At 46.8% G+C, this 19,572-nt stretch overlaps 1 protein-coding gene across 3 annotated transcripts in view; it reads right to left on the bottom strand.

Moving 5' to 3' along the window:
* fam184ab (family with sequence similarity 184 member Ab) overlaps window positions 1-19,053 on the bottom strand; it is a 73,369-nt gene extending 54,316 nt beyond the window's left edge. For all 3 annotated transcript variants that reach the window (XM_018742540.2, XM_018742542.2, XM_018742541.2), the window contains exon 1: window positions 18,769-19,053. In XM_018742540.2, the coding sequence (XP_018598056.2) occupies window positions 18,769-18,978 (210 nt within the window). In that variant the 5' untranslated portion in view covers window positions 18,979-19,053. The remainder of the gene's footprint in view (window positions 1-18,768) is intronic.
* Between the last annotated feature and the right edge of the window lie 519 nt (window positions 19,054-19,572).

The following is a 19,572-nucleotide window of genomic DNA, read 5'->3' as shown; positions in this document are numbered from 1 at the left end:
TTTCGTCATAACGATGAAGAATTTTCAAAGATTTGACAACCTTTTTGGAACTTCTTAGATAGCGCAACATGATCATCCTTGCTTGTGCTAAATATTGCGACCCTTTTCTCTTTTGCTCTGTTTAACTGTATCTGTATTATAATTTGTATTTTCTTAAGATGCAGATTCAATGAGTTCTTGTGACCCAGTTCTGCTCTGCTGTAAAAAAAAACATCAGAAGGCAATTACCCCTTCAGAATGAAATGTGATAGACTGCTGATGCAAAGTACCCAAAATAAAATTCCCAATTTTAAGTTTTTGAGTGCAGTAAGTTTAATTGTATTGTATTCTATCTTCAAATGTATATGCAAAACTGCCATTCTGGAAAAATGTATCATGAATCAGATTATTCGTCTGAGAGTTTACCAGAGTGAGATCATCTGATTGTATAACAGTTAAGAAAGGAGCCCATTCCACACTATAAAGGTATTTTGCTGGCTGTGGTCGACAGCAGTGATTGATTAGGTAGCCCCTCTGACTTGAACATAAGCACTCAGGTAACATAGGGTATCATAAATCATGTACAGGAAACATTCTGAGTGCAATCAAACCACTTAAAGACTAACAATGAAACCAAATTAAAAATACAAAACAGAAATAACAAGCAAGCTTTGTGTACTTCAGTGGAATTATTCTGCTTCTGGCTGAGAGCAGAGTTGAGTCTATGGGTACTGCTGTAAAACAGTGCCCACAGATGATTCCCCTGAAGATTCATCTACTGGAAGTGAGGTCAACAGTGGCCTATGGAAGCTCAGTAACAGCAGGTAATAACGGTGATCCATGGACGATGGGGAACGGCAGGCAGAGGTGGTCTACGGATGGTTGAAAATAAGTGTTCAGAGGTGGATCACAAGTGGTGGCTTTTGGCAGTTGGTATCGGATCTTGGACTAGCAACGATAGAGGAGAATAATCTTTTGGCAAACTTTTGGCCTGAATTAGACATTTCAGAGGAAATTTCACTTTGCCCCCCACATTTCATAAGAAGTGTGTTGAAATGGTGCCGGGCAAAAGATGCTTGCTGCTTTGAGCCTTGGCAAGCCGATCAGGACCTGAGCTTCCGTGTGGCTCCAGGCGTCTGGTTTACTTTAATCCTTCATTCTCAACAGGAGCACAGGATGAGATTCACTGTAAGACATCACGGCCCCATCTGGATTTCAAAGCAGCGCTACAGGAAGTAGCTACAAAAAATGCTGTTTTGTTACCGTTGTGCATTTCAAAGGATTTTGTAAAAAGCTCTTCATAATCAGACCTGGATAATGATTCCCATTCATTTTAAATTCTGTGAAGTCCTGGGTTAATTGTTATAAATAAATAGTTACACGTAGAGCGCAGTTAGTGTAAATGATCATGAACAACTATATGTGAACAGCTACAGAGCGAGTGTAAATTTTCCACAAATAAAGCCTTTCGTTGTGAAACTGTTTGGATTGGACCATCATCCTGTATTTTCGGATCCGTTTTCAGCACAGGCCACAGCAAGATTAACTTAAATGTTTAGGATTTCATATGTTCAGTATATTTAGCAATGTGTGGGTGGATCTTAATTGCCTAGCGCAGTGTGGAAGTAAGGGAATTGATTGGCATATCTAACTTAACAGTATGGAATGGAGAGTTGCCGTGGCAACCACACATAGCAACTTCTGTGCTGTGGCTACAGAAGAATCAGTGAGGTTTTGTCATTAGCAACTGAAGAGTATTTTGAAAAGTGACTGAGTTTAATTAATTGGAAAGTTTTGAAATCTTTATCTTGCATCTGTTTCTGTCAGTGTAATACGAAAGCTGAGAGGATGGGGTTAAAGGAAAGCCGTCTTACAGGGATCCGTTTGCAGAGTGTCCGAACGGACTGACTTCTGGCTTTCCTGCACTGTTGTCCTCTTTAAACTACAGTGGAACAAACGGCGGCTGTGGCTGACACGCTTCATTAGGTGCCGTCATAATCGAAAGAGCGTGGCCTATATTTCATGCACGCAGAATGCAGCAGATTTAACCCCTCGCCACACAGAATATGAGCAAGAGGGGGAGAAGAAGCGAGATGCTCAGCAGGATGAGGAAGGGGAAGCGGAAGGAAGGAGAGGAACAGAAAGAGAGGGAGAATGGGTGAGGCAAGAAACATCGAGTGGGCCAGATAGTCGAACCGTGGGGATGGGGAGAGAAAAGAGAGGTATCAACAGAATGACCCGAAGAGAGGAATGCGAGCGAGGGAAGCGGAGCGGATGAGAGCCGGTGGAAAATGAGTCACGAGCATGGAGTCAGGGGCCGTTCTTAAACCATTGCTTTGTCAAATCAACCCAAACCCCTTCTCGTTCCCCTACGTTCTCTTTGAAACGGCGTCGAGCACAGACTGCGGGAACAAGGCCGGATTTCACTGCATCGTTTCATCGCGAAACAGCGGGTGTAATTTAATTAGAAGTAAACGGCTCGTGCTGGATGCAACGCCGCATGCTGCCCGGGAAGCTGGGATCTGCCGTATTCACGAGGGTCTCCAAAGAATTTTGGAGAGACATTCCGCAGACATGATGGCAGAACCTTATCTGTGACTTCCTCTTCCATAATAATGACGTGTTCTACTCAAGATGCTGTTTTCCTGCTTCGGAGCAGAGATTAATCCCTCCTGCCCCACATGTGCACGGACGCTTGCAAACACACACACACACACACACACACACACACACACACACACGCACACAGACCCACCCAACTGCAGCTGGCAGGGAACACCGTAGCCCGTATTCCCAAAGCAGCCTTGCAGATATTAGAGCAAGCTCCTTATCAATCAACATACATCTTTATTAGGCTCCCCAGCCTGGATCTGCATTCAGGCTGCCATGCAGACCATCCCCTGACACTGAGTCCATATTCCTGCAGCCCAGATGGCACACATGGGCTTAGGGGGTGAGGCTGAGGGGCTGGCCCACTGGTGGGGGGGGTACATCAGGGCACCATCATCCATATCCTCTGCTGCCTGCTCCCCTATGCCCAAATCACCACCTTAACACCCACTGGGACTAATGGACTCGTCTGCCATGAGGACCTATAACTGCCTGGGTGTGAAATTGAATGCAGGAAGCTCACCAGACATGGGGCTGGAGGACAATCCCCCCAAACTCCCACCGTCTGTCAGAGTGGTCACTGCTCTCATCTTCTACATCATCACCTAATGAATCCGTTTTGGAGTGCTTGATGTGCTTGGGGGGGTGGTGGGATTCACTGGGCTCATCAGCTCATCAGGAATGGAGATAGATGAGGATCGGCTTTGAAATCCCACGCCCTCCAAGTGCTCCGTGGGGAGTTGCATGATGGGTAATATGCTCTCGGATGTAATCCAGGTCCCTGGGAATACAGGACTGATTGCGCCCTGCTCTCTCTCTCCAGTGTGGCATCGAGAAGAAAATGATGTCGCTGTACAGCTGTCTGACACTGGGGGGTGGAGACCGGTGGGGGTGGGATGCATGGAGCCAGTGACATAGAGTACTTTTAGTTTAGCCCTCAGATAGAAAGGAACAGTAGACACACACCTCATCCAGTCATCCTAGACATCTCTTGTGGCACATATACGCTCACTTCGGGATGCTGAGTATGACGTTCTCCCTGCCTCCAGCCCTACTAGATATGCGAGCTACAAACCTTCTTCCTAAGGCACAAGCAAAGATGAGCTTCTAGAGAAGAAAAAAAGTGTTTCACAGAGCCAGGAGTAAAACAGGATGCTAAAAAGCATTGCTGGGCATGCTGAGAACGCTCTGGGCTATGATGGAGAAGTATAGCCTGTGATGAAAAGCAGTCCGAAAAGGGGTTCTTCAGTTTTACCCTCAAGAATATCCAGCTGATGACTGAGTAAAGTGCAGGAATGAGCTTTAATGCCAAATTTATAAATTTCAGTATCAGTCACAAGGCTGAGGTCACTTGTAGGAAACTAAGAATGTTTTGTATCCAAGTCACACACACACACACACATTTTCAGAACCGCTTGTCCCATACGGGGTCACGGGGAACCGGAGCCTACCCGGGAACACAGGGGCGTAAGGCTGGAGGGGGAGGGAACACACCCAGGACGGGACGCCAGTCCGTCGCAAGGCACCCCAAGCGGGACTTGAACCCCAGACCCACCGGACAGCAGGACTGCGGTCCAACCCACTGCGCCACCGCACCCCCCGCTGTATCCAAGTCATTTGAATTATTTTTCATTTTCTTTCTTTGCCAGATGCTTAAATTTGAGCTGTATTTTGGGCGAGTTTCTTGCTGCAGACTGAAGGACTGCACTACTAGCCATAACCCTGATAGAATGGCATGTCTCTGAAGAGTGCTATGACAGCCATGCTGGTTGAGATTGCCATGGACTTGGTAAAGACCACCAACTCTGTGACCATCAGACCATGACCATGTTGGACTGGGGGAACCACACAGACGCACCTTGTGCACTCATCATTTCTGTGTCTTACAGGTACTTGGCATTTGGGCACAGATACTTCAAATTTTGACTCATGTGTCCATAACTCAGACTTCCATTCCTGCAATGTCCAGTTTCTGCATTTCCGGGGTTTAAGCAGGTGTACTCAAACTTTTGACTGGTACTGTAGATGTAGCTGTAAGAATGGTATACCACGTAAGTCATGGTCCAGCCCACGCTCGCTTGGTGGCTATACCATACAAACATCTAAAAGTGTCACTAAGAAACAATGTTTGACACTAGCTGATGACAAAGAGAAACTATGAGCAGCAACTGACAGTGGCAGTAACGTCCAGGCACTCTACCAAGCAGTACACACGCGGTGTTGTCTTCCTACTGTGCCTGTATCACAATGTGACCTCTATCCTCATGCACAGGGGTGCCAAGACCAGCAACACTCAATCAAAGTGAAAGCCCCACCCATCGATCGCAGCTTGTCGCTCGTCCCATCCCCCAATGCCCGATCCCCCTCAAAATCCATACATCATGCCACAGGGACAAGCTGATCAAGAGGGAAATCATTACAGAAAATAAAAGGCTCATAGGAGCAGGGTGAGATGGACCCCCGGGGGAAGATGTGGGCAACTTTATATTAGCGTAGCAATGGATCAAAGCGGCGTTGGTATGGGCCTCGACGGCCTCCGGCGCATCAGAATTCCAAATCTCTCTTATCTCCACTTCGCAAGACGGTGAGTCCTCGTTCTTCACCGCTGCTCCCGTCCAACTCGTTAGCGCAGCCCTTGTTAGCATTGTCTTAACGGCGGGGAGGCATAAAGAAAGCACTCAAAGCAAGTGTCCAACTGTCTCCAAGAGCTATTTTTTTCAGAATGAAACCGAGAATCCGTCAGATTGCATACGTATAGAGCTTGCTAAAGAACATAAATAAATTAGGGGGATCCTAAAAACTGCTCTTCCACCACCCACGACTCTGTCAACCAGTGGGGCCTGTTATATGTTACACAAAAAAAGTTAGGATGATTTTTTGTGAAAGGTGCTTGAAATAGCTGCTGTAGCAGCTATAATTTCTACGGGACAGTGGTATAATAACAGTGCAGATATCTTCAGGTACGATTTGCAGTTTACAAGCCAGTTGGGACACAGGGCAATGAGATGGACAGTCCAGTCTACTCACAGTCACGTTGTCCTGCACACCACTAGTAAATTCCCGCATGTGAAATTGTCCAATTTTGAAATGTCTACAGTAACACGGTTGGCACTAATCTGTATTCACGGAGTTGTATCGAACCTCTCGGCATGCAAGAGCCAAAGGGCACCAGTAACCAGAGAGAAAGTTACTCAGACAGGTTATACTTGGAATTTCGGAATGCCACTAAGAAAGGTCACCCATAAGACCATGCTGTTCTGATCACTCGCTGTTCAGTTATGAATACGCATTATTCAGTGCACGGTATTCGCGTACGTCTTTTATCGTTTAACGTTGTTATGTTTTACTCATACGCTTTCTCTTTTTTTTCGTGCATATGTGCCGGTGGCATGTCCCGCTGTAGAAATTTCAAGAAGAAAGCATCTCTATTTCAGGTAAATTCCACTTACCGGATTGGATGCGGGAGACCTTGGATGGTCGTTGTTTTGGGTACAAATAGATAAGCGAGTCTGTGGGAGTGTGACAAGAGAGTGTGGAGACAAGGAGCTGCGTGCGTCTGCGATGGATTTATCTGCTGACAGCTGTAGTGAACTATTGCGAAGCTTTATTGTGCCTCGTTACTGAAACGCCAAAGAACCACAAATGTTCTGAAAAAGATCGGCTGCAACGAGGCGGCCCTACTCTACTTTAGCAGCTGCTGAGGAAACACAGAGTGTTGCAAACGGGGCAGTCAAGCAGGCCAGCACATCGATAGGTAGGCCACAATAGTGCCACGGGCACCAGCCAAAGCACGACCGGGGTAAACTTTGCTTATTTTAAAACATTTTACTGCAACATACGATTGTTCATGAATATTCATGAATATTGGCTCAGAGAGCGTGACCTACCTTTGGAACCTAGTTTTGGTTCCCGTTAAGTGATGCTGAACCCAGTGATGCATCACAGCAGAAGATCTAGCGGTCAGGTGTGACGACAAGCGAGACGTCAACGGTAACCCTGGAGACACGTTTAGCTGGCACACATTAGCATTAGCACAAGTTAAAGGATGACGGAGTCAGTTCTCAGAGCTAGGTTTAGCCAAGAGGTTCATAACAGCTTCACCGTTACATATTACTGTAAAGTGTTCATTCCTGACGCTCGCTTGAAACGCAAATTCACAGCATCTGCCAACAGCTAGTTAAGGAGAAAAATAAGAACGTTGTCACGGAGGCCGTCCATAGCCAGAAGCGGAGGTTGTGAGTAGCAGGGTAAATATCTCAGAAAGTCACCAGAATCCTTTTTCTCCTCGAGCGGGGACAGACAGAGGTTGCTTGGGGTGTTGTGTCACTGTCGAGTCACGTAGGGATAGGTAAACCGGGGCTACATTAGGGCATCTCAGACCTGTGTGCAGAACAATGTGTCGCTCCACAGATTTACAAGAAGGCAGTCTGAGTTGACACGCCGTAGCGGCGCGCTGCTTGATACGGGGTGCTCGGGCTAGGTCACCTGGGCCTCCGATTAATTGAGATGCTTTTGCAGCCACCGTGGCAAGTGGTCAGAGAGGAGGGTTGTCACATGTGTTGCGTGGTGGGAGCAGCAGCCGGTCCGCACCTAGAGAGCACCTTCCCGGAGCATATGACACTGGGCACAAGAGATGGGTTCAACTGTCTTTGATTTTGACGGCAAAAGAGGAGAGAAACAGCAAATCTCCATTGTGCAGAAAAAAAAAAAAAAAATACTTGGTTCACAGTACAAAAAGGTGTTTTCAAAAAGAACTTTCTATCAGTACAGGGAGACAAATCCTTCACAGGATCCCTGCCATGATCTCGACACAGCTTTGGCACAGGAGGACCTTAACCCGGGATTGCACCGTGATCCGGTGAGCTGCGACGGTTTGATATCTGGCCCAGTGTTGGGATCAGCGTTCTCAAACACCCCAGCTGGGTCGGGATCAACGGTCTCAATGCTGCTCCTCCCAGAACACCCATGCGGGTGGGGATCAGCTCTCTAATACCCACTCCCCCACCCGGGTTGTGATCAGCCGTGTCAATACCCCCTGGACCCAAGTCAGTAAAAGCAGCCTTGATACCCTCCCACGCCCGTAGCCGTGGGCGGGCTGTTGCCGGCTTGCCTCCTGCACCCCCAGCTGTAAGGACGCAGCCGACAAAACGCTCAACAGCGGCAGGAGTGGTATTGATTTATTTATGCTATCTTGTTTCACACGATAATGCTCTCTCTCTCGCCTCCTCTTCCACGCGAAAGTGCAATGTATGAAAACTCGGTGTAATACGATGCACGAGCACGTGCGTGAGATCAGGACGCGTCTTTCCAGGGAACGAGCAAGATGTATTAAATGTGTACGGTAGAATGCACCGTGCCCTGAAAGGGAACCGTACACTTGGTGTGGAGGTACAGTTAATGCGAACGTATTTTCTGCCTCCCAAGTTCATCATCGGTAGAATCACATCACAACAGCAGGTCACAAAGTGGTTCACGACCTGAAGATGCAACCGAAAGGCTGCAGGTTCGATGCCAGCAGGGAAACTGGTCTCATACGCTTAAGTAAAGTACTTACCCTGGATTTCTTCAATAAAATATCCCCCGTATAAGTAGGGAAAGTGTAAAATTGCAAGCTGTAAATCCCTTTGGACAGAAGCATCTGCTGAGCCAATGAAATCAATCGCAACGTGGCGGACGGCAAAAAACGGCGCGCAGGGTATTACAACGCGCAGCAGTATGGATTTGTGCGCGCTGACCAACGCCGCCAACCCGACACGTGGCTTCTGCACCTCGGCTCCGGCTCGCGCGCCACCCCCAGATATTATTCCGTTCGCTCTTGCTTTATCTTCCTCTCTCGACGCCAGTTCAGCGTTTCAGAGGGAGCATCCACAAATAGAGGGAAACAAACCATGACTGATTCTATTTAAACACCACAGAGGCATTCCGAGCCCTAATCAATGGCCGATTGGGCCGAACAGCCGTTCATCAAGAACGAAAGCGCGCACGGATTCCCGCAGCTGCCAAGACGGCCCGAGCCCCGCGTTACACGTAAAGAGGACCGCGACTACGAGGCGAACGAGGGCCGCGCCTACGGTTACTTCCGAAGGCCGCGTTCCTTCGGAGAGATTTTATTCCTTTCCGGAAATACGGCGCGAAGATCAGGACGAACGTAATTCAAGAAATTAATTCGAAGCGAAACCCTGTGCGAAGCAATCTACGTGACTGACGGAGATTTGAACAAACGCAAGAAGGAAAGGAGAAAACGAAAAAAATAACCGGCAGAAGTGTATCCGAGCGAAATGGCAATCGCGGCGTGCCGCGCTGTTACCGCGGTTGCCATCTCTTATTCCGCGGGTCAAGCAACGACCTTATCGTTATAAATCTACATTTCAGGCCTGTAAACAAAACGTGAAACTCCAGCAGCAACAGTAGCTCGAAAAAAGCTTGTAAGAAGACATTTTCTGCAATTTCTTGCATGGGGCCCTTTAATGAAATCCATTGCAGCAGTTACAGCTAACAGGCAGAGCATATTTTAATTACCTTAATAATTACTCATTCTAACCATAACAAATTGCAAGGAGGCCTTATTAATAACAATTTCCTGGGCCCACAGCTATACAAAGCGAGCGTAATAAACACTGTCCGGCACTATTTTGGAGATCACACCTTAAAGAGAATTTCGCTCTTTAAATATTGATAAAAAATGCACGGAACACACATGCATCCAAAGCCCCTCGGAGAAGAAACAAAGGACCAGAAATGCGGAGATAAACTAGTCTCCCTGTTCGGGATGACGCCTCACAGAGACAGCGCGCGATACGTAACGGTGGCAGGGTTAGTGGCATACGGTTCATGCTAAGCGCCAGCAGGTGGCCTAGCGATTAGAGGTGTCACACTGTAATCGAAGGAGCAGGGTAGGTATCGGTCCGGCGCAGTCTGGTACTGCGGCCTTTAAGAAAGGGGTCACTCAAAGCAATAAAGGTAAAGAAAACAATGTACATTTTCCTCACTTCGTGAAAGTTTGTGAGGTCAGTCCGTGTGTTAGCAGACCGCACGTATTCTTGAGCGCCGACTGAAACGAAGCCTTTCAGTAGGCATGGAAACAGATGTGTCTTTTTTCCAGCAAATTACATCATATTGCACAGTCCTTTCATGGACTTTCAATCAGAAGCGGCAGAGATTGTGTCCATGGAGACCGTGACACGCTGCCGTGTCCATGGAGATGATGACGCGCCATCGTTTCGCTCCGTCCCTCTTCACCTTGTGGGATCCCCGACGACCCCCCGCCCCCACCTCATCAACCTTAATAGAGTTTTCAGCCCTGAAATTTCCCTCCTGCTTCCATAAAATAGGGGTTTTGTGGGAATTGCAACGCTAACTGGGTAATTGCATAATATCAACAACTGATAGGACACTAAAAATCTGGAGATTTACTGATAATCCCTCTAAATGAACTCCAAATCCCTCCAAATTAGAATAGGTGGGTCCAAAATGGTTTCACCGCATGCAAAAACTGAGCCATTACAGGGATTTTCGTTTTTTTGTAAACACTGGGGTTTGGTACTGTCGGCGAAGCAACTTCGGCATCAGCTGGGATCAGATCCGATAGAGTAAATTTGTGCAAAAACGTGAGCGGCCGCAATGGCAGGAATCCAAAGGAAAGTGGGACAACCGCTGTTTTAAGAGGATGGGTGTGGGATACGTTGGTACCTAAATGAAATGAGAGACGGTATCAAGAAAATCTGAATTAAATGCCCTAACAAAGTTAATGCCATTCTTAGCTTTTAAACAGCGATAAGAATCTTAACTGCCCCCTATGACTGTTTCTCTTTGATAAATTATGCAAAAAATAACTCCTGTTTATTGTTGACTTATCTAGCCTGAAGGGATCTCTATGTAGGGTCTTATTTGAAAAGTCATATTTTTATCCTGTTTCATCATATTTGTATTCTTGTCCAATAACATTTGCTCACTTAATACATCTTCAGTTCCTTCCCATTTTGTAATGTTCCATATCACAGGCATGTTTGTGATATGATTGAATTTAATACGTTTTGTTGAAGCCGAGGTATCATCTTAACCTGCTGAAATCTCAGTATTCCTATAGTGAAGATCCCCCATCACCTGCCCTTCTGCCACAGACAACATCCTGCTGGCCTCACAACTGCAGCCCTTGCCAGAATGTACCGGAAACTGCATCCGGTGCACTTCTCCAGCGCGAGCAACGACTCCCCGAAGCCACAAATCTGGACATGCTGCTTATTTTCCTGTTGCTCACCTGTTAAAAGGTACGATCCTTTTCAATTTCAGAGGTGCAGGAGTACATTAACACGGCGGAAATTGGTGCGTGGAAGCGGGTGGGTGGGGAGAAGGGGGGGGGATGGGCTGCGGACTCACAGCGGAGCGAGATAAACCGAGGCGCTCGGCGTCGGCTCGCTGCTGCTCCACACTGCATCCTCTGCTCCTGCGCCCACCGCACCGGCACGCCTACAATATCGAAACACGCACGCCATCGTTTCACTGCTTTACAAATACTGCCTCTTATTTTCTGTTCCGGCACCTAAATAATTAGCTTTACAGGTGAATGGGTAAACATTTTAATTAAGTGTACAATTAGTGCTTATAATATAATTAACATGATAATGCCTGTGCGCCTCGAAAACTTAGAACTGACCCCTGTAGATATTAACTGTATCAGGAGAAGCAAAGTCAACTTTTGCCATGTGGTTCAGCAAAGGTGGCCTGAGCTGCAGCACGATGGCGTTCGGTAAAAAAATACATAACCGTGTGCGTGCGCCACATCGTTCAACATTACAGGGACCTCGTTGCTATGGGAGTAAAGCTTTGATCTGTACTCCCCGCATTTGTGCTTCATAATGGGAGACAAAAAAAATAATATTGCATCTAGAGGAGGTTCAGAAATTTAACCCAGCAAAAAATTGTGCTGTGATTCACATCAGGAAATAAAATACGAAGCTTAGGCTAAATCCAGGCAGAATATCAGGTGTTCATGGAGCCTCTATGAAGTTCAGGCAGCTCCCACCGCGGATGTCAAAAATGAACTGTGCATTAGTGATATAAGATTCCATCCAGGTTAAGTATCTGGGTACAGAATCCAGGGTACCGCAGATGGACCTGGTGTTCGAACCCGGGTCCTCGATTGTTGAGTCGATGACTCCGACCGCTACGCCACCTGCCGGCGCTAGAACGCACGCTGCCGGTCACCATACCGTCCGGGAAAGCGAACGTTCTTACAACAGGAACGGGAGGCGGGTTCCTTTAGAACCCATTTCCTACGAAGGACCCAAATTGCAATCAGAAAATATTGCGTGGCGACCTTCAGGTAATAAGAGGGAAAAGTTGATAAGAATTTCTCTCAAGTCTCGGAATCTTATCAAGATGATGCGGAGGCACTTTGGCAGCGGCGCCTGATGAATGACTCACGCGGGCCTCTTCCAGCAATTTCCGAACAGCGGCGAACTCAATCTGCTGATCAAGGTTCAGAGGTGGCCTGTAAACACAACGCTCGACAGTGGGGGGGGATACACACAAACTTGTAAAATCAAACGTGAGAATATAACAGTCATAATCTGATGCTGAAAGTTACCTTATTGTTATTTATGTGTTTGGCAGAACGTTTTATATAGGGCAACTGGCAAAGCCTTTTCATTTTTATTTATTTCTTGTATATAATGTAGCCATTTGCATGGCGCTATTTTTTTACGGAGGCAATTCAGATTAAGTGTCTGGCCTAAAGGAGTGTCGTTGCCGGGGCCCGAAAGGGCAAAGCTTCGCTTGCAAGGCCTGCTCTTTAAACTAATGGGCTGCGATGCGAAGTAACAGTTGCTCGAAACTGCCGACAAGGTGCTTTATGCTTTACGTTTAAACGGAAACTGCCGAAGAAACGGGCAGTTAAAGCGTCACGAAAAGCCGCTTCCGACAAAATCACGCGGTAAAAACACTGTAAAACGTGCTTTCTCCTAGGCAGCTACCTTTGCCATGTCTGCGTTACGCTTTTATTCTCCGACTGTGCCGATCTGCGGGGGAATATCACGCTAATATCACATTTTCCAGGAGAAGGGGTGACGCCGAGGTTCGAGGGCAGCTCCTGCCGTCACGCTGCCGGCCTCTAGACGCTCCGCTCAAAATGTTCCTTTCCACGTGTTTCCGCGTCATCGCCCGTGCTCCTGCTGCCGTCCGAACAATCCGGCACACGCGACTAACCCAAAGCAAAGAGGATGAAAAATTAATTTTTTTCGAAGCCTTGGAGCTCCGCGTGCGGAGAGCCTCCGCTCCAGGGGATCCGTTTCGTGTTTTCAATATCCAGACCCGGTCAAATCTTGTTAAAATCATATTCATAAAGTTACCTGGCACCAAGGGCTATCTCCTGCGACTCGATATTGTCATGAATGATTCAGAAATGATAAAACAAATTCAAATATTGAAGCACAGACACACAGAGTGAGGGTGGCACATGGGAGTGTTCAGTGCTCTGTATTATGGGATGGAACCTGGTGTGGTTTGCGCGGTAGGACTCAACCCTAACCGCCGTTAGGTTCATCCGGCAAACTGCAGTGACACCTGTACCTGGAGGACAAGAAAAGCACACACAGATAACGAAAAACCACTACAATGGCTTGACAAAATAAAAACCCCTTATTCACATCACTGCTGTCCAGTACCGTGGTATTCTTGCCTGATTATGCGGTCATTTTGCTCAGCTGATACTTCGTTCGCCGCCTACAATGTTTTTCGCTTGGCAAACGTACAGATGATGTTTCTTCCGTAACAAAAGCAACCGCTGAATATACTTTGTGTCACGCTGACGGTCTCAGCCAATCAGAAACCTTGATTAAGGTAAATATAATATCTCCACACAAATAGCAGATTCAGCACTATCTCTCTTATTTATTCATTTAGCTGACACTTTTCCCCAAGCAGCTTACAATGATTTTCTCCATTCATATAGCACGGTAATTTTTACGGGAGCAATTCAGGGTAAGTGCGTAGCACAAGGGTACTAGAGCAGGAGTGGAGATGAACTATTGGCGAGAAACGCTGCGCAGCACCTCTAATGGCACAGAGTCGGCCTGCTTTCCAGATTGAAAGACAGTAGGCAGTCATCTTCGTTTCTTTATATCATAAACATCTGTGACCAAAATGATGAAAATGGCTCCATCTAGGGTGTACCCTCCCTTACACCCTATAATTCCTGGATAGACTCTGGACGTCCTAAGTCCTTCATTGAAAAAGTGGTTATTGACAATGAATGAACGAAAATATAACATCCATCCATCCATCCATCGTCAACAACCGCTCGACCTGAGCGGGTTGCGGCGAACCGGAGTCTAACCCGGCAACACAGGGCGCAAGGCCGAAGAGGGATGGGACACACCCAGGACGGGACGCCAGTCCATTGCAAGGCACCCCAAGCGGGGCTCGAACCCCAAACCCGCCACGCAGCCAGCATGGGCTGAACCCACCGTGCAACCACGCCCCCTGAAAATAAAACATTTAATCAAAACGTAAAATAATATTTAGTACACATTATAGTAATGTTACAAATATTGCTGGTGTTATGGTTCTACTGCATAAAAATACAGTTTATTTTGTATTGTAATTAATTGTAAGTGAGATATTTCTTGTCCAGGACCCATTATACTGCCACAGGAAATAAGGATAGTGCGACCCTCTCGCTGCTGGAATTCACCTAATCGGACGAGTTCGCAGAGCGAATGAACCCTTTTACTCACCTGCCTTGCTTTTCATTTTTTAATTACCGTTACAGTCATTTACATGGTTCCCAGCAGTACACGGGACCTCGACTATGCAGAAAGCTCCGCGCCCTCATATCGTGGCGGTGTCGGAGGTGAAGTGCAAAATCCCGGGGCACGCATCTTCACGCGCCATTGCTCACCATCACGCACCGTCACACTGTCGCACACCATCTCAACTCACATTTCCATCTCGCTGCTGGGAACGACATGCAGGAGCTCGGATAAAATCCCCTGGCGGACTTGAACCTCACCGTTATTACGTGGCGAAGGAACACCAGTTTCTGTGTGTTCAGCAACTCCCAGTCACACACACACACACACACACACACACACACACACACACACATATACACATCAACTGTAGGATGGATCTACAGGAGCCAGCAGCCCTAACCCTCGCACACGAACGCATTGCTGGTTCTGCCACTGGGGAAATCCTGCTACGTTTCTTTGTTCCAATATTAACCTTCAACATGCGAACCCTGGGAAAATGTAACGGGCGAAGAGCTCAAAATGCTCCGAAATAGCCACAGCTCTCTCTAGCAAAGGTCAAAGAAGATGACCGGTGAAAAAAGCACAGCCTTGGGAAATTTACATGCACCCATAGTACTCGAAACGCAACAAATAAGAGGGAAGTGCGGCATGGTAAGAACAGGGTGCAGGGACGAGGCTTGGACCGCATCAGCGCGCAAATCTCTCGCAATAAAACGCCATGAAACTCCTTGAGATGGTTGGACGAAAGGCTCTGTATAATAAAGGCAATTATTTTCTCTGCACGAAGCCTCCGCCCGCAGTGGCTCCCGATGAAAAAGTGTTGCGTGGACGGACTCGACGGGTCTGCCGCGATGGGCCCGTCGTGTTCATTACTCACAAGGGCGACCGCGGCTGCGTGACAGTTCAAGTCGTACAACTGAGTTTAAGATTAGAAACGGTTCCTCGGTTAGCTTAATAAGACATCTGGTACGTCGCACAAGTGAGCGTTCGGCGCACTTGTTCCTCCTCCGAAATCCGGGGAAGCTTGAAAGTAACTGTCATTGTTTAACAGGCGGGGGGGGGGGGGGACAGAAGACACAAGTAGAAAACACGTAAAAGAGCTTATTTCAATAGCGCTTAAGCTCCGCGACGGTCACATACAGTACTTCCAGCGTAACGTCGCTACATCTTCATCTGATCCGAAAACACCGTATCTTCGTTCGATCCCGAAATATACTTGATCGCCACATTTTCACCAGCACAGAAGTTCCCTCGCACGTTTCTGACATCATTACACTCGGGGCCTTTTGACAGTTTGACATTAGCCAGACGCAGCTGTGAAATGATGACTGCCGAGTGTCAAACTGCAAGTTCGATCGCAAAAGTTCACGTCTTCCAACGGCGGCCAAATGCTTTTAATTGGCTCTCGGTTAATTCCCCGTTTATCGCGGCAAATGCAGTTTACTCCGCTCCTTTTTTTGGGTAAAGCATCCCGGTAAGAGTATAGAATGCAACAGGCACCTAAGAATTTGTCGCAAGAAGAAGCCCATTTAAACAACTTCACGACTTTTAAATGTGTTTTAAATGAAATGAATCACTGCCTAAGATATGCAAACAGAAATCTGCAATTCAAAGGCCAAAGTGAAAACAAAGCAAAATAATCTCATCGCAACAGCAGCGATACACGTATATTAAGAGGACGTTCATATAATGCACACGTAAATTAAGTTATAATGCAGCGAATGGCATGACGACACAGCCTGCCAGCCACGCATTCATAAAGCGCTCAAGTGCATTACTGTTCTAGAGCAAGTAAGAAACATATTAATGATTTTAAAACGCCATGTAGAGCCCTGCTGTTCCCGGTGGTGATTCAGCAGGAGAAATTTAATTGGTATGAAAAGGAAAATCAGGACTGAGTTATAACACTTGGAGGAGAATTTCAGGAGCCCTTTTCCACGCGGACGGATTCTGCGCTGATCTGCTCTGATGATTAAAACATCAAATTTATGACCAGGAGGTCACGGTTCAATGACGTATCGCTGCGATGAGTAAAATCTGCAACGTGGAAGCAATTGAAATACACACAGCTTACAGCTGTAACTCAAGTTACATTAAAAACTCATAATGAGCATTTCAGGGACAGTCTATTTTGCAGGGTGATTTACAGCCTTAGAAGCTAAAAGAGAAAAGGTCTCGCTGTCAGATCATGGACCATATGCGTAACTGATCGGGGTCTGTGTCCTCGATATTAAGCCGGGCCTGTGTGTAAATCTCATATTTTTGGTGCTACCCAGGATTTCACAGACATTTGAGGTTCGTTCAGTCATTATCGGTAGCAACTTGTTCAACGTAGGGTTGCCGTGGCCCGGAACCTATCCCAGAAGCGTAGGGCATGATGCAGCGTCCCCCCATCCCCCCATCCCCCCCACCCCGGAACAGGACGCCACTCCACTGCAGGGCGTTTTAGGTTCTAATGTGAGGAAATTTAAGCAGTTGATTGCAGATCCTATTTTAATAAAATTAAATATTAAACCTATAAGATCTTTACCGGAAGCATTTCATATCTATCGATTCATCATTAAGTTCATTTCCAGAAGGCAATTTCAAGATAATTATGATGGGAAATAAAATAAATTTAAGACCAATTTCACAGTTCACATTGTGAACTAAGACAGTTCCAGTCAGTCTCTGGAAAATCTCTATTTAACTTTAAGCACCAGCAGTTCCACCTGCATAAAGTTGAGCAATAGAATAATACCTAAATACTGTCAGTATTAACTATATAATATAATTATGGGAATTGTTGAGCATCTTTCCAAAGAAAATACAGCAATGGATTAACGTGTAAATGTCTGATTGTCTGGAAAAGAAAATGATTTAAACAGTTTGCTACTCAAATTCTCACCAAAACCTCAGTTCTTGGCATCTGACCTTTTCCATATTTATGTGTTTGAATGTAATGACAGATGATACTTAATTTGCTGATGGTCGAGTGGAGAATACCACACTAATGACTACTGCTGTAACTCAATGGCCTATTTATGTACTTGATTTGTTGTTATCCAGTGGGTCTCCCATTCTGGGTGGGGGTTTGGGGTGAGGGGTATTCTGCTCTCATACTGAATACGAACCATCCCCTTAATACCCGAAACAGCAACGACCCATATAGTTAAACACGATAGTATATCGTGTGGATTTATCCATACATATGGAAACAAAAATCATGTTGGGTAACAGTCTGGGGAATAATCCAGTGCATATACATACAGAATAATGTGCATTCAAGCAGTGTATAATGCAAAGGGGGTTAAAGCAAATATAACGGGACAACTGAATAAAGCAAGTGATTTTGAAAACAGCTTATTTATTATAGATAAAGACATTCCATCTGAGACTGTAGAATAGAATAAAATGAACAATGCAATTCTCCGGGGCCGAGAGGCAAAAAAAAGGGCAAAATAAGGCCTCAAAGACCGAGGAGGGACGTTTTGAAGAAACTCGTGTGCTTTCCTATAATTCCCATGTCAGTTTTATTCCCTGGTCGTTTCTCTAAGCCTCACAGAATCAGGTGTGGATGAAAGAGATGTCATCCAGTGCCGGGTCCCTTCCACAGAACCTGACCGACAGAACCGAGCCTGGTTAGGAGAAATGTTTGTTCATTAACCGGAGACAACGATGATTTTGTAGGGGTTTCTTCTCGATTCTTACTACAGTAAATGAAACTGCCGTGTCCAAATATTGCGTGTAAACCCGACGCAGCGACGTACAGCGTTCATGAATTCTCCAACAATTTATCAACAGAGCGATGTTTCTCCACGATGTATTATACACTATATCAAAGTGGCATTTCTTGCTGTATTCATGCAACAATGTATCAGTTAATGCAAAAGTGTGCCCAGCATGTATAGACTATGTATCCAGTAAACGATCAGTGTGTAAGCAGTGTGTGTCCAGTATGTGTCCAGCATGTAATCAGTGTGTCCCCACTACACATACACAGCTAAAGCAGTGTGTGTCCAGTATGTGTCCAGCATGTAATCAGTGTGTCCCCACTACACATACACAGCTAAAGCAGTGTGTGTCCAGTATGTGTCCAGCATGTAATCAGTGTGTCCCCACTACACATACACAGCTAAAGCAGTGTGTGTCCAGTATGTGTCCAGCATGTAATCAGTGTGTCCCCACTACACATACACAGCTAAAGCAGTGTGTGTCCAGTACGTATCCAGCATGTAATCAGTGTGTCCCCACTACACATACACAGCTAAAGCAGTGTGTGTCCAGTATGTGTCCAGCATGTAATCAGTGTGTGTCCACTATAGATACACAGTTAAAGCAGCGTGTGTCCAGTATGTGTCCAGCATGTAATCAGTGTGTCCCCACTACACATACACAGTTAAGCAGTGTGTGTCCAGTATGTGTCCACTGTCAAGGCACTGACTGTTACCTTGGTGAGCTGCGCTATCTTCTTGCTCATCTTGAGGTGCAGGTCCTGGGTGTACTCCATGGTGATGCCGGACTGGTAGGACATGTTGGAGGTGGAGGTGGAGGTGGATGTGGAGGATGAGGAGGACGAGGCCGGGTTGTACTTCCCCGATCCGCTGGACGCGTTTCCGAGCGGGCTGTAGTACTGCTGCCAGCCGGCCCCGCTTGCCATCTTCACGCGTCTTCTCTCTTACTATTATTATTATTATTATTATTCTTATTATTATTGTGAATGTCGCCGTTTGCGGATGATGTTGCTGGCGTTTTCCTGTTATTCTGCAAAAAAAGGGGAGATAAAAACAAAGAAAAAAGAAAAAAAGAAAAAAAAAAAATCAAGAGCAGCAGCAGCAGCAGCAACAGCAGGCTGTGTCGCCGCGCGAATGTTTCATTGCCGTCGTTGCCCCCGCGGCGCGATGATGTAGCGAGTGGCGGCGCGGCGAAGCGGGCGGCGCGGGTGGAGCGGGAGGCGCTCGAGCCGGACGGATCCCAGCGAGTCCATCAGGATGCGCTCATTCCGTCCGGCGCCACCATCCATCCGTCCGTCCGCCAGGGAAAGAGTCCTGCTGCTGTTCTACAGCCTCAGCACATCCGCGGCTGGCTGGGTCCTCTTCTTCGGCTGTCGTCTCTCTCTCTCTCTCTCTCTCTCTCTCTCTCTCTCTCTCACACACACACTCCTCACTCGCGCTCCGCACCACTAATCCATCGCGCACAATCTCTCTCTCTCTCTCTCTCTGTGGAGAGCAGGAGATGTCGCGCGCAGGTGGCT

The sequence above is a fragment of the Scleropages formosus genome, chromosome 1 (genome assembly GCF_900964775.1).
Source record: "Scleropages formosus chromosome 1, fSclFor1.1, whole genome shotgun sequence".
Taxonomy (NCBI): Eukaryota; Metazoa; Chordata; class Actinopteri; order Osteoglossiformes; family Osteoglossidae; genus Scleropages; species Scleropages formosus.
The sequence above is the reverse complement of the archived record's forward strand: the minus strand, read 5'-3'. Positions and strand labels throughout refer to the sequence as shown.